This window comes from Lutzomyia longipalpis, chromosome 4 (genome assembly GCF_024334085.1).
Source record: "Lutzomyia longipalpis isolate SR_M1_2022 chromosome 4, ASM2433408v1".
Taxonomy (NCBI): domain Eukaryota; kingdom Metazoa; phylum Arthropoda; class Insecta; order Diptera; family Psychodidae; genus Lutzomyia; species Lutzomyia longipalpis.
This window is the reverse complement of record NC_074710.1, coordinates 21,511,661-21,526,479: the sequence shown is the minus strand read 5'-3', so window position 1 is coordinate 21,526,479 and position 14,819 is coordinate 21,511,661. Positions and strand designations below refer to the sequence as shown.

Genomic DNA, 14,819 nt, shown 5'->3' with positions numbered 1-14,819 from the left:
GAGAGCTTTCATTCAATTTAATTAAAATCGAACATAGAATAATATAAAGTTTACAATAAGTCCGACCGACCTAAGCGGTCTAAGTTTCTTCAGGTCTGGTTTTCTTAAACATTTTCTTAAGCAAGTTTTTTTCTTAAGTCAGTCTGTAGATTTTTTTTTACTATACCTAACTTTTTGAAGCTAGGCTCTTGTTTCTTATAGGCTGGAAGGCTGGAATTAAATTTTAAGGTTAGGTGAGGCTGAATACATTCTGAATTTGAATTTTATTAAAATGGCTGCTTAATGTCCGCCATTTTAAAGCCATGAATTCTTCCTGCTTGATATTCAATTTGGTGGAATGAGTTTAGTTCAATTAAAAAACATCAATTGACCGTGAATTGAATTTTGTTAAGGTTCTGGTTGCTCAAAATTAATTTTGATCATGTCCCGGTTTCAGAACATAAAGCAACCGTTAATGTTTCTCTTATTGATATAAAATTAAGGAAATTTAGAATTAAATATGGCGAATGATTAGAGAATAGTAGCGCGCTTTAAATGTTACAAAAATTAGCAAAACTAGACCCTTCTAACTTCTGTAATGCCTAAAATATGCTCCCTTAGCTGAAATATCTTTGTCAGTTTTGTTTAAAACAAACCGCCATTTATCGCAGGTCATCCAAAATTACATTTTAACGTGAGGAATGTTCTTCCATGTCTTCCATTGATTGTTAAGAACCCATGTAAGTCAATATACTTCCATTAATCATTCACACGAGTGGCAATCTTATCTGTGCGCCAATAGAGCAGGTAATTGAGAGCTGATAGTACGTGGTGATACGCTCCATATCTAATAGGTCGTTCAATATGGCAATAATATTGATCAGTGTGATGGTTCCTGCAGTCTTTTGATGGCAAATGAGGTGTTCAGTAGGTGGATTTGTGGTTGTTGAGCTATGAGACTGCTAAAAAGTTAATTTTGGTTTTTTTTCGGTGGTTTTTTTTTCTGGGAATAAGTTCTTTTGTGTAGTAAAAATGATGACCAAGACAAGGTGGATATTCCTTTTTGCAACATTCGTGATATCATGTGGATCTCTCATAATGCTGATTGTAGCCACGACTACCACGCAATGGGTAAAGGACTCTTTTTTTGTTGCATTACGAAGTGTTTAGGAGTAAAAATGTTTAATGCGTTGCAGGTTAATGGAAGAGCAGTTAGCACAAGTGGAGGAGGATCCACAACTACTGCATCACTTGATGCTCATTACGGTCTATTCGGTGGTTCACAAGATCTCCATATTTTGAATGTTATCTCGCATTATGATCTTACAAGTAAGCGGGTATTGTCTTATTCTTATCCTTCTTATCATTAGCTACTTATCTTCCTAAAGTGCTTGAATAATTCAATTGATAAATGGATGTTTCTGCAATTTTATTTGAGAATAATAATTCAAATCCCTCTTCAGTTTAGCTTTATCAACTTTTGCTTTGATTTAATGCTTTTGAAATAAGTGAGAATTAAATTGTTACACGCGACGCACAAGGAAATGTTCTACATAACCTCAAAAGTTTTCCGTTATATTTTTAAAATTTAATTGTTCTTCCATTCAAACGAAAGTTTTTCAAGAATTTTACATTGTTTTCCTTCTTTAGAATCTTTTTTTCAGTCTTTTTCAAATAATTTCAAGATTTTTAAAATTTTCTTACACTAATGGCTTGCTTCTTCATACAAAGCAGATTACTGAATTTGGCTACATTAATTACTTTGTTTTCAAATTTAAACCGCCATAAATATTCCTTTTAGGCGCTAAATAACTAAACCAACAAACTAAATAAATTAACTATAAATTCAATCAAACAGTGACCTGCTCCTTTGGGGACAACATCTGCGGATTGAGTTGCCAAAGGACGCCTGAGGCGAGATTGGATGAAATCACAAAGATCCTAAATGGTGTAACGCCCTCAGAATGCCCCATTAGTTCAGCCAGATCAAATAATGGCGGCCTCTTGGTGGATACGCGTCAACAAGATGTGCCATCAAATGAACAATTCATCAATGCCGGTCTCTGGCTCTCAAGTGTCGTCTTCCTCTGCATCACCATCTTCTTTGCCCTCCTCTGTACTGTACAATCACTCACAAACATCCTCTCCAATCCAATTTGGTCGATTTTCAGGTACAAATTTACGAAAAAAAAATGCGTTTTTTGCTCATGACTCACACAGTGTGAGATATCTTATCACTCCCCTCCCTCCCTTTATCTTTCAACAGTGTCTATGGGTTGTACATTTGGAATGGATTGGCAATTGCCTTCGCGATCTTAACACTAATTCTCTGGGGGAGTCTCTTTGCCACATCCATTCAGTACAACATTGCAGTTAGACACACACTCACAGTCAATTCTATCCTCAAATCTGAGGGCCTGGCATCGCTGGGATTCTCCTACTGGATCCTCTTTGGGCCCATTTTGTTGCATTCAATCAACATTGGGCTTCTTCTGTGGCGAAAATGGCTAATCGAGAGGGAACCACCACCAGTTGCAATTAATGTCAACAGGAATGATTTCACCATTTTGCTCTACTAACGACATTTTATGTGAAGAACCTTTTAAGAAAAATTCTCCATGCTGTTTTAAAATCCCACATTATATTGTAATAAAATGCGTAATGGATTTAAAATGGAAAATAATATATAATTTTAAGTAAAGAAAACTTTGTTTATTAAAATCAAGGGGATGGTTTAACCTCATTTTCAGTGAAGAAAAGTCACTTATCACGTATGAGGAATTCACAAAAGTCACGTATGAGGAATTCTCGAATCTCGCTCAATCTCGACCGATTCCCGAAAAACACTTTAACTTTTTTTATATTAATAAATGTTATTTAGATAATGAGATAGGGATCAATCGAAAGCTAATTAAATGTACTTTTGATTGCAAGTGGAATTGTGCAAACTGATCCCTTATTTTGATCGGAAGAACTTGCTGCCTCACTAAAAGTACTGATTTCTCGGGGTTGGGCATCCCCTTGATTAAAATTAATGAAAAGGATGAAATACAGCAAAAGAAAAGGACGCTTACGTCGGCTTAAATAGTACAAGAGGCTTCAACTGTCCCTATCGGAATCCAGAAGAAGGAAGACGTCATGTCATCTGAAGACCACACGAATTTCTTTTTTTTGTATTATTTCGACTTATTGAACCAGAATTTTCATTTACATAACCATTATTCTTAAAAAACAAAGAGTTTTACATAAAAATTTGCAATATTCAGACATTCAAAAAATGTTTTCTTCAGTGAAATAACAGTTGAAGGACATTTCTGGCCATCGCCGCCAGTTTAATTTTTACAATATTTTAATACATCTATACGTGGAAAGTTCATTAATAGCGTTTTTCTTTTAAGAGAAAAAGAACTTTTTTTAATGATAAATTAAGATTAAAGTTTGATGTTAGAAATATTGAATCTTTTAAGTGTTAAGAAGACTTAATCTCTCCAGCGCTTCATCCGTAAAAACACGAAGCTTTTTCTTGGAGATTTTTAGTGTCTTTTCTAGTCCTTTATTAAAAATAAATCAATACGTAATTTTTTCAACAAAAACTATCTCAAACTTCTCTCCTATTTTTATGCCACATTGTTGCAATTTCCGTTTATTTTGAAAAAATCCGTTATAGTAATTCAAAACAGGGAAATTGTAAGAAACATAACCTGGAAAATTTCTATCAAAAGTTGAAAGGAAAACGATACAACAAAATTTAGAACGAAAAAATTAAGGAAATTGAGAAAAACAATGTAAGAAAATTACCTATTTATTAATTAAGTAATTAAAACTCTTAAAACAAAATAAAATATGAATTTAACATATAATTTATTTTATTTTGAAGTTTTTAGATTGCAGTGAATTGACCAAAGAAATAGGGGAAACAGGGATGATTAGAAGTTAAATCCATTTTAATAAGAATTTAATAAATAAAAGTAAATAAAATAAGGATGTCAATAAGAATCACTTCATCCTGCCACAAAGAATGGCAAAGACGTGTCAAAAAGCTTCGTCGTAAGAGAATCCGGCAGCAGGTAGCCCGCAAAAGGGACGAAGAGGAAGCTGCGGAGGAGGAGAAGAAGCTCAAAGATCCAACGTACCTCACGTGGTTGGCTGAACAGAGAGCTCTGGAGTTGTTTCAGGAGGAGGAAGATGAGCTTCGTCACAAGGCAGATCACCAGATGTGGCTGGACCGGGAAAAAGAGGCTCAACAGCATTTCCGTGAGCAGCAGGAAACACTCGAGAAGTTTCAAGCAGAACGCATGAGGAAGAACATTCTCATCCGGCAGGAATACAAAGCAGAACAGGAACGACGGAAACGGCTGCGAGAGGAGCAAAAGCGCATTGAAGAGGAACGTCGACGAATGTATGAAGTTCTCATGGAGCAGATTGAGCTGTACATCGGTGGGAATGGGGATCTACCCGCGGAATTGCTTGAGACGGCAAATACAAATCCCGAACGCCCGGAATGTCCGTTCTTCACTAAAACCGGCGCATGTCGCTTTGGAGATCAGTGCAGTCGTAATCATTCACGTCCCAACATCAGTTGCATCATCATCATTCCCAACTTCTACACCCACATCCTGTTGGAGCAGTACCGGAGAACGGAGTACGGTGGGGATTCTGCCTTGGAGTATGATGAAAGGGAAATGGAAGAGGATTTTTTGGAGTTCTACGAAGACGTCCTTCCGGAATTTGAACTCTTCGGGACGATTGAGAACTTCTTCGTTTGCCGAAATAGGGAGCCTCATCTCAGAGGGAATGTCTACGTTGAGTACAAAAGCAAAAGGTGAGATTCTCAAACAAATTCGTTTGATGTGGCATCGTCTGATCTTTTTCTGTTCTTCGTCTGTTCTCAATCTGCTCACCACAGGGACGCCATAAAGGCTTACAGAAAGTTCCAGGGCAGGTACTACGGTGGGAAGCAACTCAATGTTGGATTTCGCAACATAGAATCCTGGTCCACGGCTATTTGTGGTATATAGACTGTATCCTTTTCCCCAAAAATCGGTTCTTACAAACCGTGTAGGGAACTCCAAACAAGAGATCTCTGCAAGAACTTCATCAATTTAATTTCTTTCAGTCCTTCGGAGTTGCTAAAGATTGAAATTTCCTTAACTTAAATCCCCTCCAATATAGGTTTATCATTTGTGAGAAAATGTCCAAAGGGTAGCCGTTGCAGCTTTCTCCATATTTTCCGTAATCCCGACGCTAAGTATGTCTACTCCTGGAGAAGGGATCGTTCACAGAGACTCACCAATGCCTGCGAAGAGCAGCAAAGTAAGAGGAGTAGCCCAAGGTTAGTTTAACAGCTTATAGCCAATTTAGCTAGAACCTAGACGATCTAGATCTGACTTAAATTTCTTACAGACTATCCTGGAATGACGACGAAAGCAGCAAAAAGGCTAACTGGCGTTGGTCAGAAAGTTCTGGTAGCAGTGATGCTTCAGACGCAGAAGAGAAGAAATCCAAAAAATCCCAAAAGACTAAACCGTTAACAAAGAGCTCAGACTCAAAGAAGAAAGACGAGAAAACTTCAAAGTCTCAGAAGACAGCTAGAAGGAAGACGTCAAAGAGCAGATCTGCTGATTTGAAGGATCGAAAGAAGAGAAGCAGAAGTCGATCGCGTAGAAGCAAGTAAAAATTGTTAATCCTGTCTTCTGTAGTCGTGGATCAGTAAACAAGTCTGTCAAAGAGTAGCAGGCTGATGAAGAAGTCTTCTAACTACATCATGTATTATTTCGACAAAAAATACATCCTTAATACAAATTCAATTTGGTACTAATTAGAACGCGAACTGTTTGATCAAAGGCCCCACAGACAGCAAGTCCAATGAGATCGGCGCACCAGTCAAAGCAGTGAACAGGCTGTGATGAGATTACGGCAGAACAGAGCATCTGCAGTGTACCCTCAACACCAACATCCAGGCCATCTGACAGAGTCTTTTGCCTCTTCTCTGGATATTCACTGCAATGTTCGAGAAAATTAGTTACTAAGCCCTAAGCTCTCTAAAAAGTCCTAACCCTGACAAGCCTGCACTTACTAATTCCACAGCCTAACAGTCCCACTTCCGCCGCATGAAGCGAAAATATCGCGATTCTGCGGAAGATGTCGTGCCGCCCAGACAGTACTCTTTGATCCACTAATTGTTCCATGACTCCCAAGAGATCTCCCGGCGTTCTTCTCAGAAACACACGCAAACCCCTTCTTCGGATGCTGCGTCCTCATATCGTACACGTAGAGACCACCCTCAAGAGTAGTTACGGCCAGTTTGTTCATCTCAATGTCATTGCGATCGAATTCAGCACCGCAAATGCCATTCGGTAGATTTAATTCCCAACGTACGGACATAGTTCGAAGGTCGATCATCTGTTTTAATGCATAATTGCACGATATTTTAGTTTCTATGTAGTTAGGATACTTTTATATGGAACAACAGACAAATGTTTAGATTAAGTGCATGAAACATATGCATCTTTGCTCCATTTATTAGGTCTTTGCTACATTACTAATGCATTTATTATAAATGATTCCAATACTTTAAAAAATTTTAAGAAAAGATTTCATTGGAGCATATGCTTCACTGATTTTTGTATCTGTTCTCGTTGAAGTAAGTCTTTTTAAAAATTACTTATATATTTCAATATGTGATTCTAATATGTATGTTAAATATTCAAAAAATCAACTCATAAAGCATATGTTTTACTGCTTTTTGCACGCAAAAAAAAAACAAAAATGATGGTTTACAGACTTTTAGCTAACAGGAGATAAATAATTTAAAATTTTGAACATGACGTCGTACATGCTTTAATGCTTCTTGCACATAAAGAAAAATAAAAAAAACTGTTCCAATGAGAATAGATGGGGCTTACGCTTTTAACTATGATTCTCTTCAAATTTTATTGTGTTTTAACTCCCAAATAGAAATTTAGAAGAAATTATTGCAGAAGTTTTCTGTTTTTTGCTTTCTTTTTTTTGTATATAGCGTACGAAGCATATGCATCAGTGTGTCAATGATGTTGCAAAATGAAATGTAAAGTCCTTGAATTCAAAGATATCTGTATGATGTAACATTATTGTAAGAGATCATTGCTTGAAGCATATGAGCATATGCATCTTTAACAAAATTCACTCAATTTTTTCTAAAAATTATTCTAGCTTAATTTCAATTGAAAAGGTAAAATTTGAGCTTTTTAAGAGTATTTTCTGAGCCCCTGAAATGTTTTTTGTGTATGCTTTGTATCTTCTAAAAATTATAATGAGACCATCAAAGTGCATAAACTCCTTTAAATAAATTAGGTACAAAAGAATCTCAAAACTAATCATTTTTATAAGAAAAAATATTCATAACAAAAATCAGTCGATTAATTACAATAAAAAGTTTCAATTAAACAATCCCTCCGAGTTTAATAATTTCCCAATAAATAAAAACTTCCCTTACCTTAACATCCCCATTGTCGTATCCTGCCACAAGGCACCTTTCGCTGTTGTTGAAGGAATTCCCAAAGGCCACGCACCAGCAATCTCTGCCACCGGATGTAGCCCCAGAAATGCACGCAACGGGAGAATCTGCTTGTCGTGTATCCCACACTTTGACATTCCCATCACGACTCCCAGTTGCAATCTCCGGAGCTCCGCAATTCACGAGAGCCCCTCCAATGGCATCCAGGGCATTGATGATACTCGTGTGCGCCTTGACAGTGTAAACAGGCGCATCCGGACGTTCAACATCCAGCACAGAGAGCTTCCCGGCAAAATCTCCAACAGCAACGTGGTAATCCCGAATGTGGGAAGCACCGAAGGAGGCGCACTTGAGGGACTTTTCCTGCGGAATTTCCTTCTTCAGCTGCAACGTATTCTCCTCCAGTTCATACACCTGGATGATACCGGTGCCCTGCGGTTGGGAGCCAATAGCAATGAATTTTGCCGTACGCGGAATCCATTTTACATCAAAAACAGAATAGTTGACACTCTGTGCGGAATATTCCACAATTTGCGGCTTATCCATGGCACCAGGATGGGAAGTTTAATCCGGAGGAGTTTCCACGCACTAAACCATCAAAAGGGGAAAATTATTTGATCGATGGGAAAACAAAAGAAATTGAGCAGCAGGCGGTGTAAACAAAACATGTTGCTGGGACTGGTGGCGCCTCTTGTGAGCCCAATGCGAAATAGCTGAAATTTATTTTTCTCAGTGAATGAAACATGAAACATTTTTAACCGAAATTTAACCCTTTCGCGTCCATGGATTATACGCTCATCAAAACATGATTTTTTTTCTCGAAATAAAATGATAAGAATTTAATTATTCTTTTATCCAGTTGTTGAATTTTGTACGTAGAAGATACCAAAGACGTAAATGTCTTCTTAAACCATCTATTCTACAGAATAAATAAAATAAAGAAAGAAAAAAGTCGTATGTTTCATTCGGACGCGAACGAGTTAACATTTACCCAAAATTCCATTTACGTGGATTTTACATTTTCCCAATTATCCATTTACGTGGAAACGTTTACCCAAAATTTAATTCAATTTAACCCTTTCGTGTTCTTTGGGTCATAACTAAACCAAAACGTGAACATATTTTTTTTCTTTAAATTTTTACGAATTTAATTGTTTTTCAAATCACAATTGCATAAAATTTACACAAAAGAGGCTAAAGAACGATATTACGCGAAAGGGTTAATTTATTTTATTAACCCTTTAAGGTGTTTTGGGTCATACGCTGACCCAAACGTGAAACATTTTATTTTTTCAATTATTTATGAATGTAATTGTTTTTCCATGTTACAAATGCATCAATTTCACGCATCAGGGGTCAAAGACGTTCTGATTGAGAAAAGTTCTGTAAAAAATCGCGATAAAAGAGCGCATGTTTCAATGTTTTTATGTTTCACGTTGGACGTTAAAGGGTTAAGATGAAATATGTAAGACGGTTTGATTTAACATTTGATCTTAAGAAAAAAAAACGAATTTGCAGATAAATAAAGTTTTCAACAGTACCTACCTATTTTATTTCGGATTGCCAGAAATTTATTCAAATTTAATTTTTTAAAGTTAGGTATTATAGACATTTTAAAATAGGAAAAACTGCTGTTTATTTCTTTACGATCGCTGGATGTTAGCAATGATTCTTTTTTTTTGCAAATTTGATTCATTGAATGTATTATAACGTTTGAAATGTTTTTACTAAAGCAATTAATGATTTTTTAACGTTTGACGATATCTTCTAGCATTTAATGATTCTTATGTGATTCTTCTACTAAATTGTATGTAAAAAAAATATTTCTTAGAACTTTCCAAAATATTGTGGAATAATTAAAAGAAACGTTATAGAATAACTCACCTGATCTCACGAAAACTTACCTTAATTCCATTTTGACATGCAAAAATATCCAAATCCAGAAGAAATTTCAAAAGTTCCAAACCAATCATATCCAAAATTACAATTTCAATTAAAAATCATATTTTCTTTTGTAAAATATATTAATTTATTTCATCTTTCTTACTTACTATTTACAGATTTTGAGTAATTTTATTACTTTACACAACTTTTTGTTTGTTTTCTTCTTTTCTATCCTATTTAAAATAGAAAATTTAACAATGGAAAAACTTGCCGTAATTATTTTTAATTCTAAACATTTCTTTTCTTTTAAATATATTTAAAAAAAACCTATATCATAAGGTCAGTATTTTCTATCATCTCAAAGGTACGCAACCATAATAAATCGATTTATGGTAAAAATTACTATTCAAACCATAAGCCGGATATTTATTACATTCTCTCGGTTACTGAACTATACAGTCAGTTAAAACCATACGAATTTCGTGTAGTAAGTATTTCTTTATTTTTTCTGGCGATCCAGTTTCCAAAAAAGTTCATTTTGGAAAAATATAAATATAGCAAATTTCTCACATATGCTGCTGGAGCATATGTTGCATAATATTGGTGGGGATTAGAGAGCATAAAACCAAATGTATGCTCACAGACCGACGGACTTGACGATCGACCATCAAGGGATGAAGAGTGGGCCTGCGAATACGGGCACCTTACTCTCCCCAAATTATTTTTGGTTGGGATCATCGAACTGTATAATTTGATAAACGCCTACGCTGACGAAGTCTTTTCCTTTTATCATAAGTTGAGTTTAGCTGAGACGAATAGGGCTCGGGTGCTGGATTTTATCTCACGTGAGAGACTCAAATCAATTACTGAGAGGACTTTAGAAAAGATAGGCTTAGATTTCAAGATAGAAGATGGCTCCCGTGGCGAGATTCAACTCGTAAGATTCAGCGAGGGAATTCAAGTGTTTGGGCAAATGAACATCCTGGAAGCCAAAGGTCATCATAATTAACTAACATTAACCATTAAGTGGGGACGCACACCTTTTAGCACTAAAGATTTAAATTCAAATCCAAAATCCAATTATTTTTAAAAGAAACTCAATAAATCTCTTTAAGTTAGTTCGTCTTACAATTTCAGAAGTGGGAATTTACTTTTTTACCTATGAAAATTTACATATTCCGTCAGTATTTATAACATTTTGGCGACGAGGATTTTAATTAGATGTCTCATACGGCTATATTTTTATAACCTATTAAATTATATACTTTATATTATAACCGATTTTGCAATAGATTATAGTAAATATTAGTACACTAACTGTCAAAGAATCAGCAGTTTTTGACATTTAGTAATAATAAAGATAAATTCTAAAATGCAGTCAACAAACGTCAGTACATATAACATTTTGGCGACGAGGATTTCAATTGAATTTCATTTTATATTAGTTGCACGGCAAATGCCAATGCATGAACAATCCATCAAGATTGTTTGACACGTATTTCCTCTCCCATTTCCGTTTGCGAAAATGTAGTTTAAACGGAATACTTCCGTAAATATAAACCCCAAAAAGTCGGATAATTAAAAACTTGCAAAGAATGCTGGAAGTGCTCGACGAATATGGAAGATCAAGACGAAACTTTTAAAATTTTGTCAGTATATTTTCATCTCTTTAAAGGTACGCGCCCATTGAATCAATTGAACTTCTTTAAATGACTTCCATTTCAATTGATGAGAAAAAGGCAATAAGTATTTTCTACATTATCAGAAGTGGGATATTACTTTACCTAAAGTAAACTAAAATGGTGTTCGAAGAACATGTTAGATTTCTTTTTAATATTTTTATATACCTTTTAGTGCAATAAAACTGCAATATTCTTATACCTTTTAATGCAATAAAATTGTAATACCTTTAAACATATATTTGTGCAATACAATTGTATGAAATATAAAATTATATCTTAACAAAACTAACACTAGTGATAAGTGGGGACGCACACCATTTAGCACTTAAGATTCAAATTCATATCAATAAAAACGTTAGGACATCCCCACCACGCGTCTGTGTGGAACGTAGTCACGATCGCCAAACGATCATGAAACGAAATACGTGATCGGCTCCCTTCCAGCCAGCGCGTGGTGGGGATTAGAGAGCACAAAACCAATTGTTTGCGCTCGAAACAAAATTATTTCGCGACCAATACAGTAAGCAAGTAAATGTAATAAAACTTAAATAATAAACTTTTCTTTTGGTTTAAATCAAGTCCCAAATTTTTTTCTTTATGTTCCTTTGAGAACAAATGGTTTTTAGTTAAACAAAAAAACAAAATCATTGATCGTACTATCAATATCAATTCGATTCTGTAAACAAACCATTCTATAAACAAAGACACGCTGATTGAATGCGAAGCTTTTTTATATTTTCAGAACATTTTTAGAAGAACACAGCAATGCACTTTTTATTCCACATTTTTCACTTTTTTTTTTTTTGAACAAAAAAAAAGTTTCCTCGAAAAAGTCTTCGTAACGAAATCACCTCAGCAAGTGTCGGAATACATTAGCAACAATGTCTACAATCGTTTGTTTGGCGTTGAAATTTACTCTGTTTATCCAAATGGTAGCCACATTTGAAACTTTCGCCAAAACAACGGATACATGGATGTTCTCAAGACTCCTGAGAGACGAGGCTTGGGCGAATTTCACAATTCCACGAATGCCCTTCCCTGTTGCCATTCTGATTGAATGCGAACCATTAAGGCCTAGCCATACGACAGCGTCAAAAGACGTTGTTCATTGTTTTTTCTCACTTGCTCCTTGTCAAATTGTATTGCGCTGTCACTGTCAAACAAGAAACGCGGTTTCCTTGTTTTATAACCGCCTTTCTTGTTTGACAGTGACAGCGCGATACATTTTGACAAAGAGCAAGTGAGAAAAAACAACGAACAACGTTTTTTGACGCTGTCGTATGGGTACAGCTTTAAAATCATTAAAATATATTGACACGTATTTCCTCTCCCATTTCCTTTTGCAAGAAACTAATGAAATATTTTACTTCAATATTTGTTCACGCATAAGGTGAACAAACATTTGAAACACAACTAATTAAGTTAATTAATTAATTAATTAACTTAATTAACACAACTAATTAATTAAGTTTGTACACGCCTGGTTATCAAGTCTCCCACACAGGTGTCCGAGTATATCGCCAATAACGTTTACTCGCGCTTAACCCAGCTAGTTGGACTAGATAGTGACGTTTTGAAGACCACCATTCAAGCTGTCATCCCACCGACAACACATGCACTGAAAACGCTGTTGAATCTGTTCAAAAAGGGAAATCCCCGTTACAAGCCAGTACTCCTCTTAATGATTCAGGGGTATCGACACAGCCAGCAAGAGATGTCGGGGATATTCAAGTCGGCGTGTATATTGTCGATAGCCGGGACTGGTTTGGCCGCCTTTTTGTGGTGGTTTAAAGCCTCCCGGAAACTAGACATGGCCCCTAGTGAACTGATTGATTACTTTTCATCCTCCAAGTATACCGCATTTTTGCAAATGATCTATACTTTCGAAGCCTTGGCCCTTACCCCCAAAATTACCGACACTTGGATGTTCTCCAGGTTACTTCGGGACGACGCGTGGGCCAATTTCACGATTCCCCGCATGCCGCTCCCGGTTGCGATCTGCGTTGCAGTCACGGTCGATGGAGATCGCCATGATCCTATCTGGGACGCACCATCTCTAAGAGAGGCTGCTAGGTACAAAGCTGATGCGTGCACACATGCTGTTGCTCTGAAGCTCCTTGTGGAAGAGCAAATCGTTGAGACCGCAAACCCGCTCGGAAAGTACAGAGAGCTTCAACAAAAGATATCAGACCTAAGAGCAACTACCCATCAGATAGAAGAAGACTCAACAATGGGCACCACAAGGCTAGAGTAAGCCTCCAAACACAACAGCCGAAGGACGCGGGGATTGTTAATAGATTTAGAAAAAAAAACGTCCACCCCTAACAATATTTAAGAGATAGATGCAAACAATACTCATCCAGACTCCAAAATGCGGGAAAGGACTACAAGAGATGCTGGGAGATTTTGAATGAAGTGGCAGGTCGCGAGTCTGAGAGGAGAGGAATAGAAGAAATAATATCACGAAAGGGACAGCGGCTGATTGAGCGCGACGAACAGGCTGAGGAGCTCAATGACTTCTTTGTCAGCATTGTGGAGGACCTCACGGCTGGTCGGGTCAGGGATGTCGTTGCTCCCTGGCCGGAATTTCATATAGACGCGAGTTTTTTCCTCCGTCCAGTAACCGAGCGCGAGGTGCTAGGGATTATCGGAGGCCTCAAAACCCAGTCAGCCCCAGGTTTGGATGGAGTATCCAATCGAATATACAAGAGGACCTCGCTCAACATTGCTGGCATACTCACCCACTTAATTAACTGGTCATTTACGACGGCAGTTTTTCCTCGCATTCTGAAGACAGCAGTTGTGATCCCAATACACAAGAAGGGCGACAGGGATCAATTGAATAACTATAGACCTATCTCTTTGATCTCGGCAGCGTCGAAAATTATGGAGAGGGCGGTACATAGTAGAATTGTTGACTTTCTCACACTGCATGGCTTTTTCTCGCGGAATCAATTTGGCTTCAGGCGCGGTATGGGATGTGAGGACGCCATCGCTCGGCTGCTTGGATTACTGCATACAGAATTGAATGTTGCGAAAGGGAGAAAGGCTGCTGTTGTATTCCTGGATGTAACAAAAGCATTTGATTCTGTAAGACAGGATCTACTACTTGACAAAATGGAAGAAGCCGGATTTCGAGGTGCCCCATTGGAATGGATGAGGTCTTATTTACTGGGCCGTCGACAAAGAGTTGCGTTGGGCCAGCACACGTTGAGTAGCCCGAGGACTTGCGAAACGGGTGTGCCTCAGGGATCGGTGTTAGGGCCGCTCCTATTTCTCATCTATCTTAACAATCTGCTTGACCGCAGCCTGTGGGCCAGAATGACGGCATATGCCGATGATGTGGCACTATTGTACACGGGCCCATCAGTGAACGGAATTGTTAGAATGATTGATTCGGACTTTATTGAAATAAGAAGGTGGATGGATTACCATGGACTTCTCGTCAGCAGCAAGACAGCTGCAATGTGGTTTGGAACGAGTGACCAGCCGAATTTGATCTGTCATTCTCCTGATTGCGGCTTGCGTTGCCAGAGGTGTGATGGCGACTGCATTCCTATTCACAATGTCAAGGAATTTAAATACCTGGGCATTGTTATAGATGACTCCCTAAGGTGGAGCGCCCACATAGATGGAGTTGTGCGCAGCATTAGGTCGCTGGTCCGGCAGGTGTTTGCCTTGAGGTCGTTATGTTCGCCGGAGCTTCTGAGAGCATTTTATTTCGCAATTGGAGAGTCAAGGCTGCGATATGGACTTCAATTCTGGGGAGCCGCATGTGA

At 37.4% G+C, this 14,819-nt stretch overlaps 3 protein-coding genes across 3 annotated transcripts; 2 read left to right on the top strand and 1 right to left on the bottom strand.

The window, feature by feature from the left end:
* Nucleotides 1–778: 778 nt before the first annotated feature.
* LOC129794872 (clarin-3-like) lies at nt 779–2,685 on the top strand. Its single transcript, XM_055835773.1, has 4 exons — nt 779–1,110; nt 1,176–1,308; nt 1,838–2,150; nt 2,246–2,685. Exons 1-4 carry the CDS (start codon nt 1,012–1,014, stop codon nt 2,556–2,558), a joined length of 858 nt encoding a protein of 285 aa, XP_055691748.1. The 5' UTR covers nt 779–1,011; the 3' UTR covers nt 2,559–2,685.
* A 983-nt stretch (nt 2,686–3,668) lies between these two features.
* Nucleotides 3,669–5,781, top strand: LOC129794870 (U2 small nuclear ribonucleoprotein auxiliary factor 35 kDa subunit-related protein 2). The gene is made up of 5 exons (XM_055835770.1): nt 3,669–3,764; nt 3,857–4,801; nt 4,886–4,989; nt 5,152–5,311; nt 5,383–5,781. The coding sequence occupies exons 2-5, from the start codon at nt 3,963–3,965 to the stop codon at nt 5,651–5,653; spliced, it is 1,374 nt and encodes a 457-aa protein (XP_055691745.1). The 5' UTR covers nt 3,669–3,764; nt 3,857–3,962; the 3' UTR covers nt 5,654–5,781.
* LOC129794871 (dynein axonemal assembly factor 10) lies at nt 5,726–8,173 on the bottom strand. Its single transcript, XM_055835771.1, has 3 exons — nt 7,454–8,173; nt 6,056–6,381; nt 5,726–5,979 (listed from the first exon to the last, which is right to left on the bottom strand). Exons 1-3 carry the CDS (start codon nt 8,018–8,020, stop codon nt 5,772–5,774), a joined length of 1,101 nt encoding a protein of 366 aa, XP_055691746.1. The 5' UTR covers nt 8,021–8,173; the 3' UTR covers nt 5,726–5,771.
* Nucleotides 8,174–14,819: the final 6,646 nt, after the last annotated feature.